This window comes from Battus philenor, unplaced genomic scaffold (assembly GCF_028537555.1).
Source record: "Battus philenor isolate CCGP_79_NKW_IND1 unplaced genomic scaffold, ilBatPhil1.0.hap1 SCAF_17, whole genome shotgun sequence".
NCBI classification, from domain to species: Eukaryota; Metazoa; Arthropoda; class Insecta; order Lepidoptera; family Papilionidae; genus Battus; species Battus philenor.
Window position 1 is genome coordinate 3,814,025 of NW_027181679.1, and position 21,797 is coordinate 3,835,821.

Consider the following 21,797-nt stretch of genomic DNA (forward strand, 5'->3'; position numbering starts at 1 on the left):
ATTTATTTATTTTCTAAAATCAGTTTTATAATTTGACAATCCTACCTCCAATTTTGACAGCTTAAATTCTCTATGTTAGCTATAATGTCAAAGTCAAAAGTGTTCATTTGATCAAGGGTCAAAAAGTGGTAATGATTTAATTGTACTTAGTAAAATATGGACTTGGCTAATCTAATCAGCAGCACATGACTTTAATAGGAATTCCTTGTAATTGTTATAGCTTCATTGTTTTGTTTCATATACGTTAAATAAGTGGTATCGTAACAATGCAATCTCATGACTATATGCAAAACTGCAACTAATCAATTACTATTTACGTATTTACATTTTCTGAATTGCGAACTTATTTGTTGCGTCTATCGTGAAAGGTCACTCTAGGAAGTAAGATACAAGAAAATGGGAAATAAATCGTCATTATTGCTACGCGAAGAAGAAATTGCGCAAATCCAAGAAGAAACTGGCTGTAAGTTAATAATTTTTTGACTATGTTTGATGTTGAAATTCAAGTATCAACTAAGTCAAAATGAAAATTGGTTTTAAATTTGAAATAGTCTATCCAAGTTTATTTTGGTGTTATATGGATATTTACGAATAGTGTTCAAATGTTCTTGTGCGAATTACGATGTTTAAATTAAACTTTAACATGTTTGCTATGCAGTTATTAAATGTATAGTATGTATTCATCAACTTTTTAAACCAATAGAAATAATAATGTTTTGCTTTCTGCCTTTTTTCATCTCAAGCATTATTGTGTAGTGATTTAAGAGTAATTTTTGTTAAAATATGTAATTCCGACTTTAAAAATAAAGAACATACCAAATAACATTGACCTAGACATCTAAATAAAAGTTGTCAGTCTGCTAAAATTTCAATCAACTATTTATAATATTAATCATTTTTAAAACAAACAAACTTATTCAGATCCTTGATTTTAATAAAAACATGCAAATGCTTACTATAATTATCCTTTACGTATTTACTTTTTCAAGGTTAAATAATTGGAACTTTCGAAAAATTGTAGTATTAATAAAAGTACCAAATACTTATAAAATAAAATACTTCCTGGTTAACTATGTCACTATACTATATGCAGTTATCACAAGATTTTTGGAAGATACTCAAAAAGTGTTTCGAATTTAATCTTACTGCTTTAGGAAATACTGTATTCAACTAGTTTATAGACACTCCAAATAATACAGAAGTAAGAAATAAAAAAAATATATATTTTAGTTTATTATTTAAAATTGATAAGAGATAGGAACACAAGTATAAAGATATAGATTTCCGGCAAGTTTTCTTATCAATATAGGGTATTAAGATTAAGAATTCTTTTTTAATTTCTATACATTTGGATGACATTTTAAGTACATAACAAAAGGATCTAATCTTTTATAATTGTAACATTGTCAATATAATAGCAGTATTTTTTAATAAAACATGGATGAAAATTTTCTTTGTAAGAGTAGCCTATTCACTTTGTCTTGTGCTTTTCCCTAATGTAACCAACCAACTTGAATGGTTTGTGATAGAAATTTAATCAATTTTCGACATTGAGTGGTTCACCAAGTTGTAATGCAATATTATTCATAAAAAAGCCAAATTGAGTTTTTGTGTTAAAAGTATATGAACTTATGTACAAGCACAGGTTTTGCTTAAGCCACTGCCACATTTGGATATAAGTTCCCCAACATTATCAATCATTGGCCTTACTGGAAATATGAATTGTAAAGTGGTGTTCAAGACTTTGTGTCAAATCTTAAGTCATGAGTAGTCAATTTTACAGTGTGCAAGAACAGTTCTCCAATCCCTTTGTATTATCAGGCATTACATCTGTTATATAAGAAAGATATAAATTAGTTAGCCTGTATTCTGGAAGAAATATGTTATAAGCGGATACCTTAAGCTTCTGTTAAAAGCTAAGAGAAGAGTGAATATGTGTTTTTGACTAAAATGCACCTCCAGTGAACATCACATGGGGTAGTCAAGCATTAATCTGAAATATATATTATCAAATTTGTCTTTAAGAAATACATGAATTAAGCTAGCATTTTTATTTATTTTATTTATTAATCTTACATAATTCATAACCAATACATATCTAACATATGATTTTTTTTTCATTTAAATATCAGGCACTGGTGTATAAAGGTTTATTTCTTGTTATATATTTTATTGGACTGAAAGATGAAGTACCATAGCAATAGACCTTTATTAATGAGTACAACTCAAAGCCTTTGAATTTTTTTTAAAGAAGCACACAAAATCATACTACAATATCCTTACAAACAAATAGACTGTTGTTCTTAAAGCCAAGTGATCAACAAAACTGTAAAAACCATAATGGAAAAACTGATCAACATTGAATATTAGAAAATGTTTCAAAGGTTAATTAATTACTACCATAAGTTCATTTGCAATTCTCTAGAGCCATTTATGTTACTGCTGAGGTTTGCTGTACCTTCTGGCAGTCAAATGTCTCCATCAATTACACTCACACTTGCTTGATGTAGCATTATGTAGGTGTATAGTAACTTCAACCCATATCACAATATCTAACTAAAATTGTATTCAACTATGAAACTGTGTTTTAGTCTTCCTTTTATTTTAATATTATTACCATTCCATATTTCTTCTACTGGAATTGTTAAAGGGTTAGACTATACTAGCAACATCTAGTCAAAACATCTATAAATCCTTCATGAGATTGTTTTACTATTATACCAAATAGTAAAAAAAATATTCAAATTTACTTAAAACATTAGTGCCAAAAAAATTCAGTCAATGTCACTTACTAATATGTTGCAGAATATATTACACATTAAAAATTATCTCTAAAAGCTACATTATTACAACAATATTTCAAAAGTGACAACTTGTTTTTATTGAAATAAAAAAACTGTATAAATGGAATAGTGCAAGTTTTTTTTTTATCAATGCAATGTTAACAGACTGCAATACCAATTAATAAAATATGGAATCATTGTCAACCCTGATAAAAAACATAATTAGCGAAATATTCTGCTAGGCCCTTTTATAAGCTTGACTTGTGCTGGTACATTGTGTTATATCAAATTAGGATGCCATCAAACTCTTAGATTTAGTGACTGGCACACTCCATGGTGTGCTGGGTTTCGGCTTCAGTTAGTTTTGATTGATGAGTGACAGTTTGGGCATTTCAAATATTATATGAGTATTAAGAGATGCTTAATACTCATAAGTTTAAGCCTTTCATTCAAAAGGGCCCTTAATGACAAAATAATAAATTAATACATTATTGCAAGATTATTTAATGATAAATAGATTAAATAATCTTGCAATAATGTCAATAGAACATGAACTAGTCGACACTATTGATTTTGAAAATGTGATAAATGACTTTGCAGGCCAAAAAGCGAGGAATGTTCGTTTTTAAATTTTCCCAATAAATTTTGCTCAGATCTAATGTTATTTTATAAATATTTATTATTATTTTGAACCAAAAAATATATATTAACTACATTCTGTTCTGAATTTTGAAATTATTTTCTCTTTTTCACCAAGCCTCAATCTGCCCCAGGCCCCAAATACCATAGTTACGCCACTGAATGTAAATGTTATTAGATAACTAATGTCAATCAATAGAAACTAAATATATAACACTAAAAATTAAGTATAAAGTTAAAATATGTATCCATAAATTACATAGACACAAAACTGTACCCAAAGTTTACCCATAATAGGGTAAATGGAGGGTATGTGTATGTATATATATATATATGCTTAAAAATATATTCTTTTACATTAAAAATCAAAGATTTTAAAACTGTCCTTAACTTTTGTATTTGCAGTCACTCCAAATCAAATAGAGCGCCTTTACTCCCGTTTTACGTCGCTCGATAAGAATGATTGTGGCACCCTCTCTCGGGAGGATTTCCTGCGAATACCGGAGCTGGCTATCAACCCACTAAGCGAGAGGATAGTACATTCGTTCTTCGCAGAGAGCCACGACGATCGGGTTAATTTCCTACAGTTCATGAGGGTCCTCGCACACTTTCGGCCCATCCGAAAGAACCGCGAAAACAAGTTGAACAGCCGAGAGGAGAAGTTGAGGTGTAAGTCATTATGAATATTGTATATTATAATAATATATCTATTAATTCTAATAAACATAACGAGTGACAAGATGGCTGGCGATTTGATAAATTTGATGAGTTGTTTACCCGCCCAAAAGTTTTGTAAGTATAGGTAGCACTATTTGTTTAACTGCTTCCAGTTGCTCTATTTCTCCAGCGCTGGTGACTTATTGGTGCAGCAACATGCTATTTTATAGTTCTTAATATGTATAGTGTTAACAAATTAAAAATCTGTGAGCAATTCAGTATCAGATGTTAAACAAAACATTTAATAATTTTAATTTTTTTGCAAGTTATTAATGAAAAGATGATTTATAATTGTTATACAGTAATAGATAAGATTTATTAGACTTTAATTGTATGATGGTGATTATTTGACTTGCAGTTGCATTCTCTATGTATGACTTGGATAATGATGGAAAGATCTCTAGGGACGAATTGCTAGCCATTCTTCATATGATGGTGGGGGTCAACATCAGGTAAGTTAAACAAACATTTAAATGTTTATTATAATACATATATAATATAAACAATTTTGTATTTTTTTTCCCTATTCCAGTGAAGAACAGCTTACAAGCATCGCTGAGCGCACAATACTGGAGGCAGACACGAACAATGATCAGATGATATCCTTCGAAGAGTTCTGTCACGCGTTGGAGAGGACAGATGTGGAACAGAAGATGTCCATCCGTTTTCTTAACTGACCACCGCACCCCTAATTCAATACTAACATTTACTCAGTGTGGTGCTTGTGATCTTTGCATATGGCCTCATGAATGAGAAAATTAATTTGGTCACTTTAGTTAAATGGTTTATGGAGAAGATTTATTCTTTTCATTTGTTGGTGTTAAGTGTTTAAGTGTTAGTTTCAAAATTAGTTTGAAGGAAAAGTGGTAACGTTTACTATGATATTTTTTTTTTGTAATGTATATGGGCTTTTAGATATTTGTGGTATTTTGATAGGGCTAAATAATACCATCATGTTTCAATTTTAACTTATTTTAGCATTAAAAATGCATCAAAATATGTATGTGACTCATTTGCAGGTGCAACCAAGACATTCGGAAATTATTCTAAAGAAATATATTGTACAATGTGTAATATAATATTTTAATCATTGCCTCTATGGAATAAAAAAATACTTATTTATATACAATGCTGTTTTATTTTATATAGTCTCACTTCCTCTTAAAACTTGGTTGGTAAATAATTATTGTCACCTTGAGTTGAATAGTGGAACAACAAAACCAAAGATATGATTTCCTATTGTTAGTATTTATATGCAAAAGGTAAACAATAATATCCATTTGTTGCACCAGAAGCATTAATCCCACTGTCAAAAGCACAAAGTTGTATCATCAGTCTGTACAGTAAGCAGATCCAATAGTGGATTACATTTGTATAATTTTTTTTTAAGGAATTTTCTATTTTTTTTTCATAAGTTGTACCCTACCGTGACACAGGGTACGCCGCCAAGGAATCGACACTGATGTGCAATATCTTAAGCGACTCCCAGTCCTCCCTCGAAACTGTGGCAAGATTGGACAGCCTCCATCCCTTAGCGCTGGAATACGAGGTATACAGAAGGTTCGGCTGCATCCACAATTAGGAATTTCTTCCCGGACGCCGTATAAGCTTATCGCATACTCTGGAAAATCCAGCTGGACACGCGTCTGGTCCAGATGTTCACGGCGCAAGGGCGATTCTCTGAGTACCTGTATAGGTTCGAGCTACAAGAATCCCTTGTGCATCTGTGACCTGGAGGTGGACCAGACCGTGGCGCGCATCATTGTCCTCTGTTTGGAGGACTCCGCTCTGATTCCGAGATCGAGGTGGGGAGAGAGATAGAGGGAACAAGGATCGCCTCTCATGGCCTACGACAATCTGCACCCTTTCATCACAATAAATTAGAATAAGGATTTAGATACTCTAGACTTTCGGTCTTAACGACCTTAGGTAATAAGGGTCCGTAAGACGAAGGAAATAAATTTTGACAAAAATCATATAAAAAAATAATACGGGATAAATAATGATTTAAAAACTTTATTTATTCGAAATGTAACGTCTCTGTGGAATTAACTTATTTATGTATAAATATATATTATGTATGGATTATTTTATTTAGGTCTTTAATGACTTTAAGCAATTTATAAGTGAATTTGTACGATTTCGTAGTTTTAGGGCTATTTTTTATACAATACAGGTCAGTTGTTGGGTGGTTTCTACATAACAATTTCTAAAATGTAATTAAAACACATTTTTGCTGTTATTATTTAAACTAGTTTTTGAAGAAACATTACGCAACTTAGTTTTTACAAGGTGTCCCTCTTCCTTTTCTAATTTTGATTATAATATTGAGACTATTATTACTGACAAGAAATATAACATAATAATGTTATAAGAAACTTAACCATAAAAATGAATTTGTACTTTTAGTCCAAAAAGAAAAACGTGTTTCTGTTGTCACCTGATGCTAATTCCACATTTACACTCACCTATAATACACGGATCTGCACACTTGTTGGTTTATTTTATGTCAGTGTAGTATGAATAATCAAATATAAATTATTTATAATTAGCAACATCAAGAAGTTTGTAAAACTGAAACAACATTATACCATAAACATTTTTATTTCATTACATAATTTACAGTACACAAAATATAATAAGAGAAAAATTAAATCGGACATAGACGCGAGCTATCTACAGACCTGCATATCGGCGTGTTTCAAAATGTTTGATATTAAAAACAAAACAATTCTGAAGTAATCTAATTATGATGATTGAAAAATTTATTTGCCCAAAAACGTTAATAATTCTTTATTACTTTTTTCATTTATTTACTGATGTGTTAGTTATTATACAAATATGTCTGTACACCATAAATTTTTCATTATAGACTAGACACGATGCCCACATGATGTTAAATAATTGTTGACATGACTTCATAACAATGGTGTTCTTAGCCATAATTTTGTAATATAAAATCCTGCTTCGCCTTTTCCTACAGATAACTACTGTCTTATCACATGTAACTTAACATGTTATAAATAACCCGCTGAAAGTTACTAGAGAAGATTGTTTTTTTTTTTTTAAATAGTCACAAAATATAGAAATACTGTTGAATATATTTTCATAGATAAATGAAACAATGAGTGATAGCTTTATTTCAAAACGTTTGTTTATGCCTCTTGCAAGAGGTGTAAATTAAAAAAAAACAATTCTGTTCTGCAATAGTTGAGAATAATACCACCCACTTAAGCAGTGGAGGATACAGCTAGCTTTTTCAAGTGTTCCATGAACACTTGGAGGGAGACGTCGTCTGTCAGTACTGGAGCGCCACCGTCCTGGAAATTTATATTATTATTATTTAAAATTAAATGTTTTATTATCTCATGTAATTAAATACCATTCAACTCCCATCACCACTTACTTTTATTTTTTATTTTAAAAATAGAATTCATAAGAAAAGCACAGCAATAAAGATATAAAAAATATTCAAATTGTGTGAAATATAGCTAAGTTTATTATTATTATTATTACATTTACCCTCATAAGCTTTGCGATGACATTATAAATAGAAATCGGATATACAGATGCATATTTACACAAAATCAAAGTATACTTTTACTATAGAATGCACTTTTATTAAAAAAAAATTATAAATTTTGTACACTCAAAATTGCAAAATTGTAGTAATTATGAAATTCATTATTTATTTAACTACATTTAGACATTGACCATCATGAAATGTATTTTGGAAAATAAATAATTTTTTGATTCCAATAATAATCTTAAATGTTTTCAATTTTTATAATTTTTCGAAGCTTCACAATTACGACGCTGCCTTTACAATTTAAATTTAGGCAAAAATACATCCTACTATGCTGTCTCCGATTATAACCTACAGATATTTATAATTTAGAAAACAACATTTTTGGTTATTAATAATATTTATAAAATGAAATTGTGTCATTTTTTCAAAATAGTAATTGTAAAAATGTTCATGAATATTCGCCTGTTGAAATTAGTAATTATCGACAAGTAAAACGATCCATATACAAAGCTAGAAGCGAATCCATTTTGTTAGAGTCAAGCAATAAGCAATTTGTTGCAACAAACATTTAGCTATTCTGTCTTAAACAAAAACTGGCAAAACACCAACACGAGTCACATATTTAAAGTAACAGAATCTTTATTTCATATAAAATAAATGTAACTCTGACTTATAGTATACGTAATAACGTGCATTAACATATGTTTCATTGTTTTTCTTTTTCTTTTCTATAAAAGATATCAAATTAACAATAACGGTACTAAAAGCAACAATGACTTAAAATTAAAACATTTTGAAAAAGCACTTCATAAATATATGAAAAAACACAGCAGATGCCTGAATTGCCATAAATAAAAATAATAAATACATAAACGCTACATCAGAATATGTTTGTTAGTTACCCAAAACCGAAAATTAATTGAATTTAAAAAAAAGGAACACTACCGCAGATGGTATCGGCATCGCCTGGTTTTCGTAGCAACGGCGATGGAACAAAAAAAAAAACAAAACGTCAAAATCAAACCATGCTCTGGTGCTTACAATACATGCAGATGATTTAATAAGAAAAAAACATTATGCTAAATGCTACATTTACACCAGCTGTGTAAAATAAAAAATGCAACGCCGTACATTGTTAGCCGCAAAGTATAGCGCTGTGTTTTTATTTGTTAAACTATCGTATGGCGTACAATGACTTGATATCGTATGCATACTTTAAGACACACATAAATAAAGAAGTTTTATTAAGAAAAAATGTTTTAAGTAACTAACTCAGGATTAAAATGTCCTCATGTTGCAAACAAACATATATTCTAACATAGAATAATGCGAAATCAAACAATCGAATAAGGTTTATTTTAACAGGCTTAACCACAATTAATTGATATTTATAGGCATTTTTAATGTAACGGTTCTAAGAATTTTGATTCTATATTCTTTTTTTAAATGAAGATGCTAACTTGATGCTAAAATAAAACTGTCCGTGTCCAAAAATATTCCATGCTTATTTGTATTTCATGGATTTTTATGAAGATTTTTTCTGTCTTAGTTAACAAATTCACAATTTGCTAATTTAGCAAGTATTTCTAATTATTAGATTTTATCTGGCCTAATCACAGTTAACCCTGTTGAAGAAATCAAGTTCTGTGACCTGCCAAACGATTTTGGTTTCTTAATGTGTAATAAATTTGTATTAACTTACCCCTCCATATGCGTACATATTGTTATGTGTTTGCGATGGATTGACCTTCGACAGGAGGAATCGAGCCTGAAAATACATAACAGAAACATTAGTGATATAATTCCAGTTTGCTTTATTTTTAAGCACTTTAGCGCGCCATCTAGTGTAAGTAAGTCATGAGTATCAGTGTACGTTTTTCAGAAATAAAACTGTGGGTTAAAATAACTTTCTAAATGCATTTAAAAATAGACGAGTGCAATTAACCGATTTATTAAATAATTACATTATTCATAATTTTAAAAGTAAATTATTATTATAAATAACAAAGTCCCTTGTTTCATGATCATCACTTCAAACATAGAACATCCACTGCTGGACATAGGCCTACCCCATAGATTTTCAATGTGACCGGTTCCATCTTCATCCTGGTTTTATCAACGATCTTGACTAGATCCTCTGTCTACCATGTGAGTGGACGTTCTGTGATTTGCCTGCTGGTCCATCTCCATTTAAAATCTTAAGTCCCCAGCGGCTATCTGTTTTGCGCGCTATATGGCCTGCCACGGCCACTACAACTCGCTCCATCTTTGAGATATGCAAGTGGTTACTTCCGCTCGTCTACAAGATAGAAATGGGAGATTTGAGACCCAGAACATCTTCTCTATGGCTCTTCTCTTCATTAATTAACTAAATAAAATGACTTAAGGGAATCAACAATTTAGTTAAGTTTCAAAGTTGACAGACACAAAAGCCTATCAGTAATTCACAGCGTAAGCAATTGATAGAGAAATAAAGAATAATTAATTTAAATTGCAGCGTGTTGCATTATCGAGTATATTAGAAGGTCGTCACATCCACGACGAGGAACATTAGGCGGGCATTGTCGAAGCGGACTCATAATGAAAGTCCCGAACAAAACGAAATAATATTTATATTTACAAAAGCGATAAGGTCGCAGTATGTTCCGCCGTGCGCTCCTGGCTGCCGCCGTCATCTCATGTACGTTGCGCGAATCGATTTACGTTCACAGTGAGAAAACACAGCGCTTAGCGATAAAAGGTTCCAATAGAAATCATACTGTCAATATCTCGTAGTTTTTAGTAGAGAGTGAATTCAGTGACGTTATCTGTGGTGATTTTGAAGTTAATGATATTGCAGATTTAATATGCGTGTTGATCCTGAGCGGAGGACTAAAGGACAACGTAGAAGCCAACCCGCCGCAGAAATTACAGTCGCCCAATGTGAAAATACACGTTTTAAATAACGAGTGAGTATAAATTTTAATCTTTTTTTACATAAATAAAATAATGAAAAATCTTATATTCAAATAACGTCTCATGATAATACCAATAAAATGATCGATTAAACATAAAAAATTGCTATTAACCCTGTATTTTATGACTATTTTGTATTTTTACATTATATTGTAATGTAAATGTAAATGTTTGTTGGCAATCTCTGGTAAATAAAAGCAAAGTAATGATAGATATAAAGAAGGTATTGACACAAATTTTAAATTTTAATAAAATTCATATCGGTGTTTTAGGAACTTGCACAAAAAATGTCTCATAAACAATAATGTAGCTGGCGTGAACAAATCGGAGATGTTGAAGACGTTACTAAATTCTACTTCTATTCGGCTATTAATTAAACAATTGAAGAGTAAGTGATTTTATATATAATTTTTATGATCAAAAAAACTATTCGAAAAATTCGTTTGTAATATTTCAGATGTGGACTTTGATGATTTTTATACAAGAAACACAACAAGCAATCGGTACGAAAAACCTGAAATTGTTGGAGTAAATTCGACTGTGACTCGTGGTAGAAGAACGGTTGTAACAGATGTAACAGATACCAATATCCAAGAATCTACAACAATTTTAATAGAAACAATAAACAATAAAGAACTTTTGAAATATAGCAACGAAAAACCCAATTTAAGAAATGTTATCACGTTTTGGCAAGCACTTGTTAAAAGAAAAAATATTGAAACGGATTCAAAAGAAAAAGCTTTTAATGATACTCAAAAATCGAATGTTCCCAAAATACCTACACAGATAAAAGTTGACAAGCTTCACGCTGTTGTAAATAATTATATAGAAAATAGAGATAGAATCGAAGGGGGATACTTGAAGCACATGTTACCTAAATTTATTACTGAAGAAAGAATATCACCAGTTAAAACAAGTACAACTCCCTCAACCTCTCAAGTTGTAACTGATGACGACACTGACATATTTAAATATATTTTAGATTCACGTGACAAAGAAAGTTTGGAATCTCATAACATAAATGCACATTTAAGCAAATATTCATATGAATTCAAATACTCAAACATAAAATATGGGAACAAGATGTTGAAACAAAAGAATAACTTTTCAGATGACGCCAAACCTAAAAATACGTTTATAGAAAATATTGAGGAATCAAATGATGCAATGCGGTTGAACATTAAAAACAATCCCAAATACAACACAAACCGTTTTATAGATATGCGTGCTATTAAGGAATTTAATGCACCCGATAGAACCTCTGTTAACCATTATGAGGATTTCAAACCACATGATACAAGACAACTTTTTAGAACAAAATACGAAGATAATAGTCAAGAATTAGATGATATTCATACTACAAAGTACTCTAAAAAATTCGAGATTGAAAGGCATCGCGATGAAAAACCAACAAGTACTCTACCGCCAGATTTGATTAAACAGATAGCAGAAGATGTTAAAGCTTTAATTTTAAAAGATTTACATAAAAACACATCAACTTTGCCCACATTAACAACATTAAAAGGTAAAAATAATTTCATTATCATCATCATGCCCCTCGATAGATACTGGCGCCTACTGCAAGACAGATGACTGGTCTGAACTTCCCACAATCTTGACCGTGTTGTCGGTTCAGATAATGGCGGATATAACCCTCGCCAAGTATACCAGTTCGTGGTCGCCACACGACATAATTTGAAAAGTAAATTATCTTGAATATATTGTATCGAGTTAAATTTTAACACATGTCTCTTATTCCAGGTACAACAGAGTCAACAACTATGAACAGCCTTGAGAAAAGTTTTGAGAAGCCTCACATTCTCAAAAAGATACTTGAAATACTAGAAAAATATAAAACCATAGAGCAAAGTACTCTTGTATACCAAACAGAAGCCAATTTATACATGAACACTCCCAAAGCTATGTATCCTGTAGTACCTCAAAGTGAGAAAAAGACAATTTCAGAAAACAATTTACCTTATTTAAATCCGTATTATCCTTATAAATCTGCCAAAGGGCCAAAACCATTTGTTCCGGAAAGAAACCTATCGCCTTCCATTTCTTCGATAGACAGAACGAAAAACTTTAAGTCTCCACCAATAATGCTTCAGACGAATCTGTTGGAGATTCCCCCTCTTGGTGTTGGAGTGTTAAATCCATTACCACTAGTGAAACACGATGTTATAGTCAGACATCCAATTCGACAAAAACAACGCAATGTAACTTCTAGAAATGCCAGACCAAAGGACAAAAAATCCACAGTAACTAACCCGGAAAGAATCCGTAATGCGAAACGCATCAAAAATTTTAAACATAACAAACATAAAAGTGATAAAATTGAGCAACATAAAGTAACAGACAATAAAGAAATTATTAACAGATACGACGATAAAAATATAAAAAAACTTAATTCAAACGGGTACAGTAATTATCAAATACGAACCGAAAACAATATGAAAAGACTCCATGAGAAACTTGAACATTTTCATTCAAAACCTAACAAGAAAGAGAATACGGGTGATTGTTGCAAAGACGAAATATTTACAGAAGAACAACATTCTTTTAATGATATGAAAATGCGAGACGAAACATCGTTCAAAAATTTGCTCAAAACTCAAGAAAGAGTTACAAATATGCTCGCGCTAATGCTGGCTAGAACGAAAGACCAACCACTGAGTGTTGAAACAACATAAACTTTGCACAAAATTTGTTACATCATTCAACTTTTTGACTTAAACAAAAACTTGTAATTGATACGTTTTAAATTAAGCAAGAATTAAAAAAAATCAGTTAAATGTGTGAAGAATATTTTATGTGATACAAAAAAACTTATGGGTTTGTGTATTGGGTCTATTAAGATAGAGGGTATCCCGTAGCTTTAAGTTGAAGGATGCCAATATAGGGGAGATAATTCTGATTCATAGACACGTGACATACAGAGTGGTCACCGTAAATTGTAGGTGATTAATAATATTGATATGATTAATAATATGAATAATATTGTCAAAAGGTCTACTACATTTAATATCATAAAACACATAAACATACAAAATCTAATAATATTAAAATATTGATCATTGATTACCGCGAATATGAGCCAATATATATAAAAAGAGCCAATATAATTATATACACAAGAATGTCACATTCCAAATGTAATATTACTTTTACTTTTCAATTATAACTGTATTCATGGCCAGAGTATTTTTGTCTTAATTACTCTTCACTTTTCCATAATTAAGAGTAGTAAAATGTACAGGTATTGACGGACTCTTAATTAATATATATAATTATGTATATAGTAAAAATAAGAACAATCATTAAAAAAAACTTTAATATTCGTGTCATATAATTAAAACGAATAAGTATAAATAAGTAAATTTTAATAAAAATGTATGTTGTGAAATAATATTTTTTGCCATCAAAAATTACTGATAAACATAGTTTTCTGTTAATGCAATGGGTCACCTGTGAACCGCCGTGTTCCGTGTCGATATAGCGCGGCACAGGAAAGCGGCTTTGCAGAATCTCCTGGGCGTCGTCGACGGGCGCGCGTAGCAGCTGCGCGAAGCTCTCGTACTCTGGCATGTCTTGGTAGCGCAGCGCTCGCCATTGCGCTATTGTCTGTGTAATGTAAAGTTGCTGTATATTACTAAGCCTCAAAATTACCAAACTGCACAACCTTGTTTAATTTGTTGATGAGAAATCAGATCACACAAAACCGCCAGTGAAAACAATTGAAAGTTAAAGGTGAATAAACGAGTATGTGAAGACTGGAAGATGAAAGTGAAAATAAAAGACACGTGAAAAATGTATCAAAAATGAAAAAGTCGCTTTCAAAAAATTGTCGAATTTAACATTAATAACCATATCTCTCTTTATACATTTAGTCTAGTTATAAGTAACTGTTATATTATGATCTATACAAACCTCCCCATGATATATGAGAATCTGGAAGAATGTGTCCATAAGAAGTATTCGGTCGGGTTGTATAGAGGATGTGTCAAGAAGAACTGGCTCCGGTGGTCCTCCGAATGAGTATGAGTACAGGATTGGCTGGATCATGATCAGCGATTGGGTCAAGTCTTCACGCATAAGCATATGCCTGTAAATTTATTTATAATAGTTTTAGCATAAATTGCCAACAAAATTGTTGTTGTTAATTCCATGCACTAAAATCTCTGCATCTCTTATTTCTTGTGATTTATGATAATTGTTTACATGTACAGCGATGTTAGGTTTTGCCAGTGGTTTAATCCGATTTTTTTGGTCAAACAGTCGTGTCTAAGTATTTTAAGACATCATTGACAAGTTTTACTCATTATTTTTCCAACTAAAAGTTACTTTCAAAGTATCTATATTTTTTAATTCATATCTATTTATTAAGACTTACTGAAATAACGGTTTTATTTTAACTACTATACTGGTAAATTTAACTAAATTAATCATTTGTATAAATTTTTATATCTCCCTTACGTTAAAATGTTTGTTATATTTCTTAACCATTAAGACAATAATACTCCCGAGACTGAAATTGTCTTTATGGATTGATGAGGGGAATTTAACATTGTGGCAACAGTAGGCATAACATAAAATTAATATAGCAAATTGCTAAAAATATACTTAATAGTCAAATAACATTTCAATCTATATTTGAGAAGTTAATTTCGACTCCAATTATAAAAAGTACTATAATATATCCATAATATTAAAAATTGTAAACAAAGTTTTTAATACAAAGGGCACACCTGTAGAAGGTAGTCTCGTCGGGCGAGTTGTTGAACACCTGAAGGAACTGGGAACGACGCAGATGGTACATGAACTGCGGGTACAGGCTGAAGTTCTCCGACAGACGGAAGCTGTTTGGATCATCTTTACCATATTCACCGAATTTCTGGCACTATAATAAAACAAACAAAAATCATTATATTTTAACTTAATTTTATTTTATTCAAATCAGCATTTGCATAAGAATATATTAGAAACTTAAAATAGTCAAAAACTTGACTAATCTACTCTTCGCCGATGACCTAATTGAATTTTCTGACAGCTCGGGGATATACAAAAAATATTTAAATTTAGATTAAAACAGCTAATGGTGGAAAGGATAAAAGGTGATAGGTTTGACAACGAACTGTCTGTCACTTTTACAAACAGAGACCAATAATAAACAATGAACAAATAGAATATGTACGTGAGCGTATATTTGGAACAACTAATATCTACCGAAAATTGCATGCGGGAAGAGAGTTGGTAATACTTGGAAACGATTTCGTATTCTTCACAATTTTATAACACAGAAATACCAATGATAGAATAGAGGACAATATATAATGTGTATTTAGCCTTGTTTACTGTAAGAATATAAGACAAAAAAATGTCAAAACAAAATAGGGAAGAGCAAAATAAGAGTTAATAAAAAAGTACGAAAATATAAAAACCAAACTAATTTAAAAAATTCGTATACAAAATAAACATATTAATAATATTACCAGAAGGGTATCAATGGTACTGCAAAATAGGTTGAAGTAGACAGAATTAGAGAAAAGAGGATGACATTAGAAAAATTACGCGTCCAACATGGATGCACATAGCAGAATGAAAAGCTTTATCGGCTGCCTTAGTCGGAAGACAAACTGAAGGTATAACGGATTGTCGATGTTTATGTTATTATTAATGCTGATTTCGGTAATGAAGGCTATTTTTACCAAAGGTATGTTGACAATTTTGCAGTCAAGGTGAAAAAAAAAACTGGTGTAGAGCGGCATAGTGAATGTAAAGAAAATTACTCACGAGACGTATAAGCATTCTGTCCAGCCAGCGTAAAACATCAGGCCCATCTTCCAGCTCTGCGCGGTACACGACGAGACGTGCCATCACCACGGCTGCAGCCTCCTGGTCGAAACCAGCTGCGATGTGGTGTAAGTTCACCGCTGCATCACCCCAACTGCGAAGAATAAGAATTAAAGACTTCATATATTTTATTACACCTACTATAAATACTTTTTTTCTGTCTGAGAAGGTCATATGTTCCAAAGGGTCTTTTAAAACTAGTTATTTTTTTTAATATTTAACCCTTTTAGTACCATACATATTTTACCAATATATGCTAATATAATAAAGTGTATTTTCATAGTTAATTTATATGAACAAGAGAAATGTTTTTTTATTTTGAATTTTCATTACAATACACCAATATTCATAATTTTTTCAACATCATCATGAATAATATATATTTGTTGACAGCAAAATCACAGAAAGTATATAGAAAATGAAGAAGATTTATTAATGTGTTTTCCAATGCAAACACTGCAGTCCTTTTTTATACATGGAGCAAATCATGTTGGATCTTTTCACTGCACTTCTGCTTTTACAACGTACCACACGTCGTCGTAAATTTTATCCTGATAATTTTTCCAAGCCATCGGTTTCAACGAAGTATGTGATTCTGTTTAATTTCTTCTATCTAGCAATTTTTCTCTCTAGTGCACTTATAACACCGGTAGGAAATTCCAGCCTGATAATTATCTTGTTATGGGAATTGTGCTGATAAATTATATATGAGTTTAATAGTAGCCAAAGGAGTGCCATTACGTCGCTGGCATTTTTCACACAACTAGCGAGAGCATCGCGATGGGCACCTTGGCACTAAAATAATTAATAAAGTGGTCATTTGACTACTGTCTCTCATTTGTCTGCTCGTAAGAAGATACTAAGACAAAATCCCCCAGATGCTCTCACAATATGGTAGTAGTTAAGTTCAGCAAGGCGGACAGACAAATTTGTCAGAAAACATTGGACGCAGATCACTTCCAACCAACTCTTTTGCAAATCTATAGTGGAAACTTATATCCAGCAATAATGACCTACAACGCAGAAATGATGGTGATGATTATTTAAGTATGTTAAAAAAATCATCTTACTTGCGCGCGACGGTGGTAACTCTGACGCGCCGCTGTCCACTGGAGTGCTGGTATTGGGTGATGAGCTGTACGCAGCCTCGGCCTCCGGCTGGCACTGGCGCTGCGTGCTGGCTTACCACCTAAAGAAACACTCACAAATATATACATTTTCCATTCCTGAAATGAAAAGTTCTTTCTTTTCAATTTAATTTAAAGACGTTTTGTTAGCCTTGTAATATTCCAACAGTTGGGAATCTGGGCTAATGGCTAAGTGTGGACTTTGTCACATATATTTTGGCTTTTATCTTATTTTTAACCATTACTGGTAGTAAAAAACAAAATTATAGTTTATGTAAAGAGTGCACTTGCAAAACCTGATATCTGCACACATAAACTACAGTCCTAAATACAGCTATGACTGGTTATTGCTTCCAAAACTTAAACTAACGAAAATAATACGTAATAAACAACCAAGATATGTAATAGCTTGCTATCAAGCCAAGAAGTTCTAGAGACCATGGACTTGAAAGTCCAATGTACAACAACCACCCAAAAAGTAGACAGACAACGGTCTTAATGTAATTGGAAGATGCTGAAAGCAGGCCACTTCCAAATGGTCAGCACCGACTATGTTGATAAATCTTGGTGTCTAAGCTAAATAAATAGATGTTAACTAGATTAACCAATTTTAGTTAAAAAATTGTACAAATGTACATTTGAATGCAAGTATGGTCATGTCTTTAATGCCTTCTGTTACCTCAAAAAAGATAGCCATTGTTGTGCTGGGTGTGAAAGTACACATCTTCCATTGGCATGTGTTACCCATTCCCACTTCTTGTTCAGATACACTTGGGCCCTTGACGTTTAAAGATACACATGAACCTATGGCACCAGTTACTGTAAACAAACAATATTACATTTTCAATCATTTATTATACCTAACCTATTTCATACAAATGATGGTTCCCAGCCTGACTATATGTCAAAATTTTACTTTACTTATATGGACTCTCATTTAGTTGTAAGTACTAAGTGATTTTTTGTAAAATAATATTAATATAGTCCAACACCAATATAATAGCTTTTGGAAGAAATAGTTTCTTTGATGCTAGATGTAATGCCAAGTTATTAAGAGTTTAATCACTACATTGTTTCTATGCAATAGTGCAGAATCAGAAGTCCATGTTTTGATTATAACGTGCATCAAGTGGAGGGGCTAGTCCTTTGTCAGTGGTCTTTGTTCACTGTCATTCCATGCAGTATCTACCTAAGCAACAGAATTTTGCATTCTTGCAATCTGATATTGTAAATGGCCTGACCTGAGGCTATCAAAACAGTCACTTCAAGTGATGTAGGCTAAGCACCTTTGCCATGTCTAATTTTTAATCATTAAAAATAATTGTTAAAAAAACTGTTAATAAACAATATTTTATTTGGCAATTTAATTAAACATTATTGAAATCAATAAGAAAGGTTATAAAATAAACCCATTTACTTTATGTTATTAATGATTAATAATGTTTAACTTACTTTTAAGTTCTCGGCTACATTTCACTTCTAAACTGCCATTAAAGGCCATCTTGTATTCTCCTTTCTGATCTTTTGCAAACACTCTTTGGAATGTCTGCTTGAATAGTGATGAATTGAATGAATCGCCCATCACCATGTGTCCCCTGAAATACAAAACATACAATAATACCTTAAAATGTTTTTCATTTGCATGATCTGTTGTCTGCATATTTGCATACATTCAGTATTATTTTTAGAAGCTAAACTCACTCACTATGAATTATTTTAGCATTAGCATTTATACTCAATCATTAAAAAATGTTACCCAGTAGAATTACAGCACTGCTTCATCTCCATCAGTCCAGTCTGATCCAAAGCACAGGAGTATATATCTATGGAATGACCATTAGTCGCTGCCCTCAATGATAAAGCCTCATAGTGTTTAATTGCTTTTTTCATGTACTTAGCATTGTCCTTCTGGATGTCATGATGAGACCGAATAGGCTGCTTCAGCTCATCATTTACAACTTGACCTGGTCCTTGAGAGCAGGGCCCACCGAGGAACAGCATTATTCTTGCACCAGTATTTGGATAAGTCACTTCAAGCAAACCAACAGCAAGGGACAGTGCCACTCCGCTACTCCTCAATGGACGTTTTCCAACACCAAGAGGCCAAGGATCTCGACCAAGCTCACTTAATAAATCTGTTAGAGCCATGTCACATTGCTTTACTGGTTGCAAGAATCTATGTGCAGGTGATTGCGGTGCAGGTGCACCGGGTCTTGCTTGAGGGTTGGCAGCATTCACTCGACCAATTGCCAATTGCTCTTGAATTTGTTTTGAAGTTAAATCTTTGGTGCCTTTGAAAACATAGCACTTTGAAATTTCTTCAGTGCCTGAAAAAAATATATGCAATGTCATTCAAGTTTTAAAATATTATACACTTCTAACAACACTAAATTTTCTTTTTGTATAAAATTTGCTAATCATTATTGGACATATTTATTTAAGTTGAAGTGTGAACCTAACACACAAGTGAGATAACTATATCTGGATAGGATAGTGAGACAACATAGTACACTTGTTAAGTAAAAATTGATTCATATTAACTTTATTCATATTTGCCAATTGATTATCCAATATTATTAATATATAATAACTTATTTATATTTATTTTTAAACCATGTCATATTTGTTACTGGCAATTACATAAAGTATTTTTGGTTTGGCTAAAAATGTTTTTGCATATCTGTGTTTTCAAAAAGTACATAATTACTAAGTTGGTACCTCCAATTAGAAACGGATAAACACCCAGAATGCGATTGTTTTAACTGACACTTACCCAATTCATGAATTTGGACCATACGACCAAAAGTAATCAAACCAACTAATGCATTTTGGGGCATTAAACTCAGAGAGGTCTGCAAAGAGTCTACAAGAGCCCCAAGTTCTTCTTCATCCAAACAGGTATCAACAACTAGCAGGAAGATTGGAGGCATTGCCTGTGCTCTTGTAATTGTGTACTCAATGGTAGAGAAGTTAGGAATAAGTTCTGCAGGTTGATGCTGCTCAGAAATTGCTGCATATTGTGGCGGAAACTGAAAAATTGAGACAATATTTAAATTTAATGTCATAATGATACTTTTAAGATCTCTATCACACCCACCAAAAATATATAACTTAATTTTAAAATTAATAAGCATTGATTAATTTGAATTATCATAGACAAATAACGCAGTTGAATATTTCATCACACAATATCACTAATCATGACTCATCTGCTTTCACATCAGCTTTTATATGATGTCAAACCATAACATATTATAAAAATGAATCCAGTTCATTGCCCAACATAATGAAATTTTGAAAATGTTAACCTAATCAAAGGATATTAAAAATTAATTATGAGGGATGTAATAAATTGAATCGGGTAAAATGAATTGCCCCTTATTCAAATATATTACCATTTAAAACACTGTCTTACAAGATGTTGCTCTAAACATATAGGCAATTTTTACATTAAATTATTCATTTGATTGTTTGACAAAGTAATGTTAACATGCATTGTTATCAATCAATGTACTTACAGGGTTTCTCTGGAAGCAAAAATTGCAGACCCACAACTTGGCGCGATAATCGACCTGGCACATAGGATTCAGGATTGCACGGCATGTATTACGCGTACATAACACTGGTTCATATTGTATCGGAGGTAAGTCAGGCCGCTCTTTTAGCGGCTGATACAAGCAAGCTAAGGGCACAACTAGCCTTGTTGTTTCGATTCTGCTAGAAGGCCAAACATTCCATGTAAATCTAATACCATCTCTATCTTCATTCTGCTGAATGAACTCTTCATAAGTCGCCATATCGCCAGTCTAAAATGAAACAGTGGAAAAACATCTTAATATGGACAGTAACAAATTATGCCAATTATACCAATCTTTTATCATTACACATACCACATACGCATATGCCAATCACACACAATTCGTGTATATGTAAAAGACCGTCTTCATTCGGTGTCCATTCAGAAATTTATTAAAACTGTGAAATGAATTTAATTTTTTCTACTTGTCGGGCGAGACTGGCTGATTTGGCAATTGTCAAAAACATAGACACTACAACTGTCACTTTAGCCACGTCACTCTGGCAAACGTAATTATATTTTGAAATACATTAAATTAATTATAAATTTTCGTAATAACATTTTGTTTAAGACACGATATTTATTTGATAGTTCTTTAAAAATAGGCAAAACTTTGA

General features: G+C 31.9%; 2 protein-coding genes across 3 annotated transcripts; one reads left to right on the top strand and one right to left on the bottom strand.

Moving 5' to 3' along the window:
• The first annotated feature begins 107 nt into the window (after positions 1 to 107).
• elm (calcineurin like EF-hand protein 1 elm) lies at positions 108 to 5,250 on the top strand. Its single transcript, XM_068762934.1, has 4 exons — positions 108 to 463; positions 3,828 to 4,091; positions 4,498 to 4,591; positions 4,672 to 5,250. Exons 1-4 carry the CDS (start codon positions 397 to 399, stop codon positions 4,814 to 4,816), a joined length of 570 nt encoding a protein of 189 aa, XP_068619035.1. The 5' UTR covers positions 108 to 396; the 3' UTR covers positions 4,817 to 5,250.
• A 1,474-nt stretch (positions 5,251 to 6,724) lies between these two features.
• Positions 6,725 to 21,635, bottom strand: Sec23 (transport protein Sec23). 2 transcript variants are annotated; one of them, XM_068762909.1, is made up of 14 exons: positions 21,494 to 21,635; positions 21,122 to 21,409; positions 20,377 to 20,632; positions 19,360 to 19,930; positions 19,056 to 19,198; positions 18,283 to 18,422; positions 17,547 to 17,665; positions 16,417 to 16,570; positions 15,372 to 15,523; positions 14,554 to 14,728; positions 14,092 to 14,247; positions 9,371 to 9,436; positions 8,614 to 8,634; positions 6,725 to 7,459 (listed from the first exon to the last, which is right to left on the bottom strand). In XM_068762909.1, the coding sequence occupies exons 2-14, from the start codon at positions 21,398 to 21,400 to the stop codon at positions 7,370 to 7,372; spliced, it is 2,322 nt and encodes a 773-aa protein (XP_068619010.1). In that variant the 5' UTR covers positions 21,401 to 21,409; positions 21,494 to 21,635; the 3' UTR covers positions 6,725 to 7,369. The 2 variants fall into 2 exon arrangements, with proteins under 2 accessions (XP_068619010.1, XP_068619012.1); XM_068762911.1 differs by lacking the exon at positions 8,614 to 8,634.
• Positions 21,636 to 21,797: the final 162 nt, after the last annotated feature.

Bases quoted from the DNA above. Each gene is read 5' to 3' on its own strand.
- elm (XM_068762934.1), top strand. From the start codon at position 397: ATGGGAAATAAATCGTCATTATTGCTACGCGAAGAAGAAATTGCGCAA. The intron at 464-3,827 runs GTAAGTTAATAA...TTGTATTTGCAG, and splicing joins AATCCAAGAAGAAACTGGCT to TCACTCCAAATCAAATAGAG. The intron at 4,092-4,497 runs GTAAGTCATTAT...TTTGACTTGCAG, and splicing joins CCGAGAGGAGAAGTTGAGGT to TTGCATTCTCTATGTATGAC.
- Sec23 (XM_068762909.1), bottom strand. From the start codon at position 21,400: ATGGCGACTTATGAAGAGTTCATTCAGCAGAATGAAGATAGAGATGGT. The intron at 19,931-20,376 runs GTAAGTGTCAGT...TATTTTTTTCAG, and splicing joins GGTCCAAATTCATGAATTGG to GCACTGAAGAAATTTCAAAG. The intron at 16,571-17,546 runs GTAAGATGATTT...TATTCTTCGCAG, and splicing joins GTTACCACCGTCGCGCGCAA to TTGGGGTGATGCAGCGGTGA.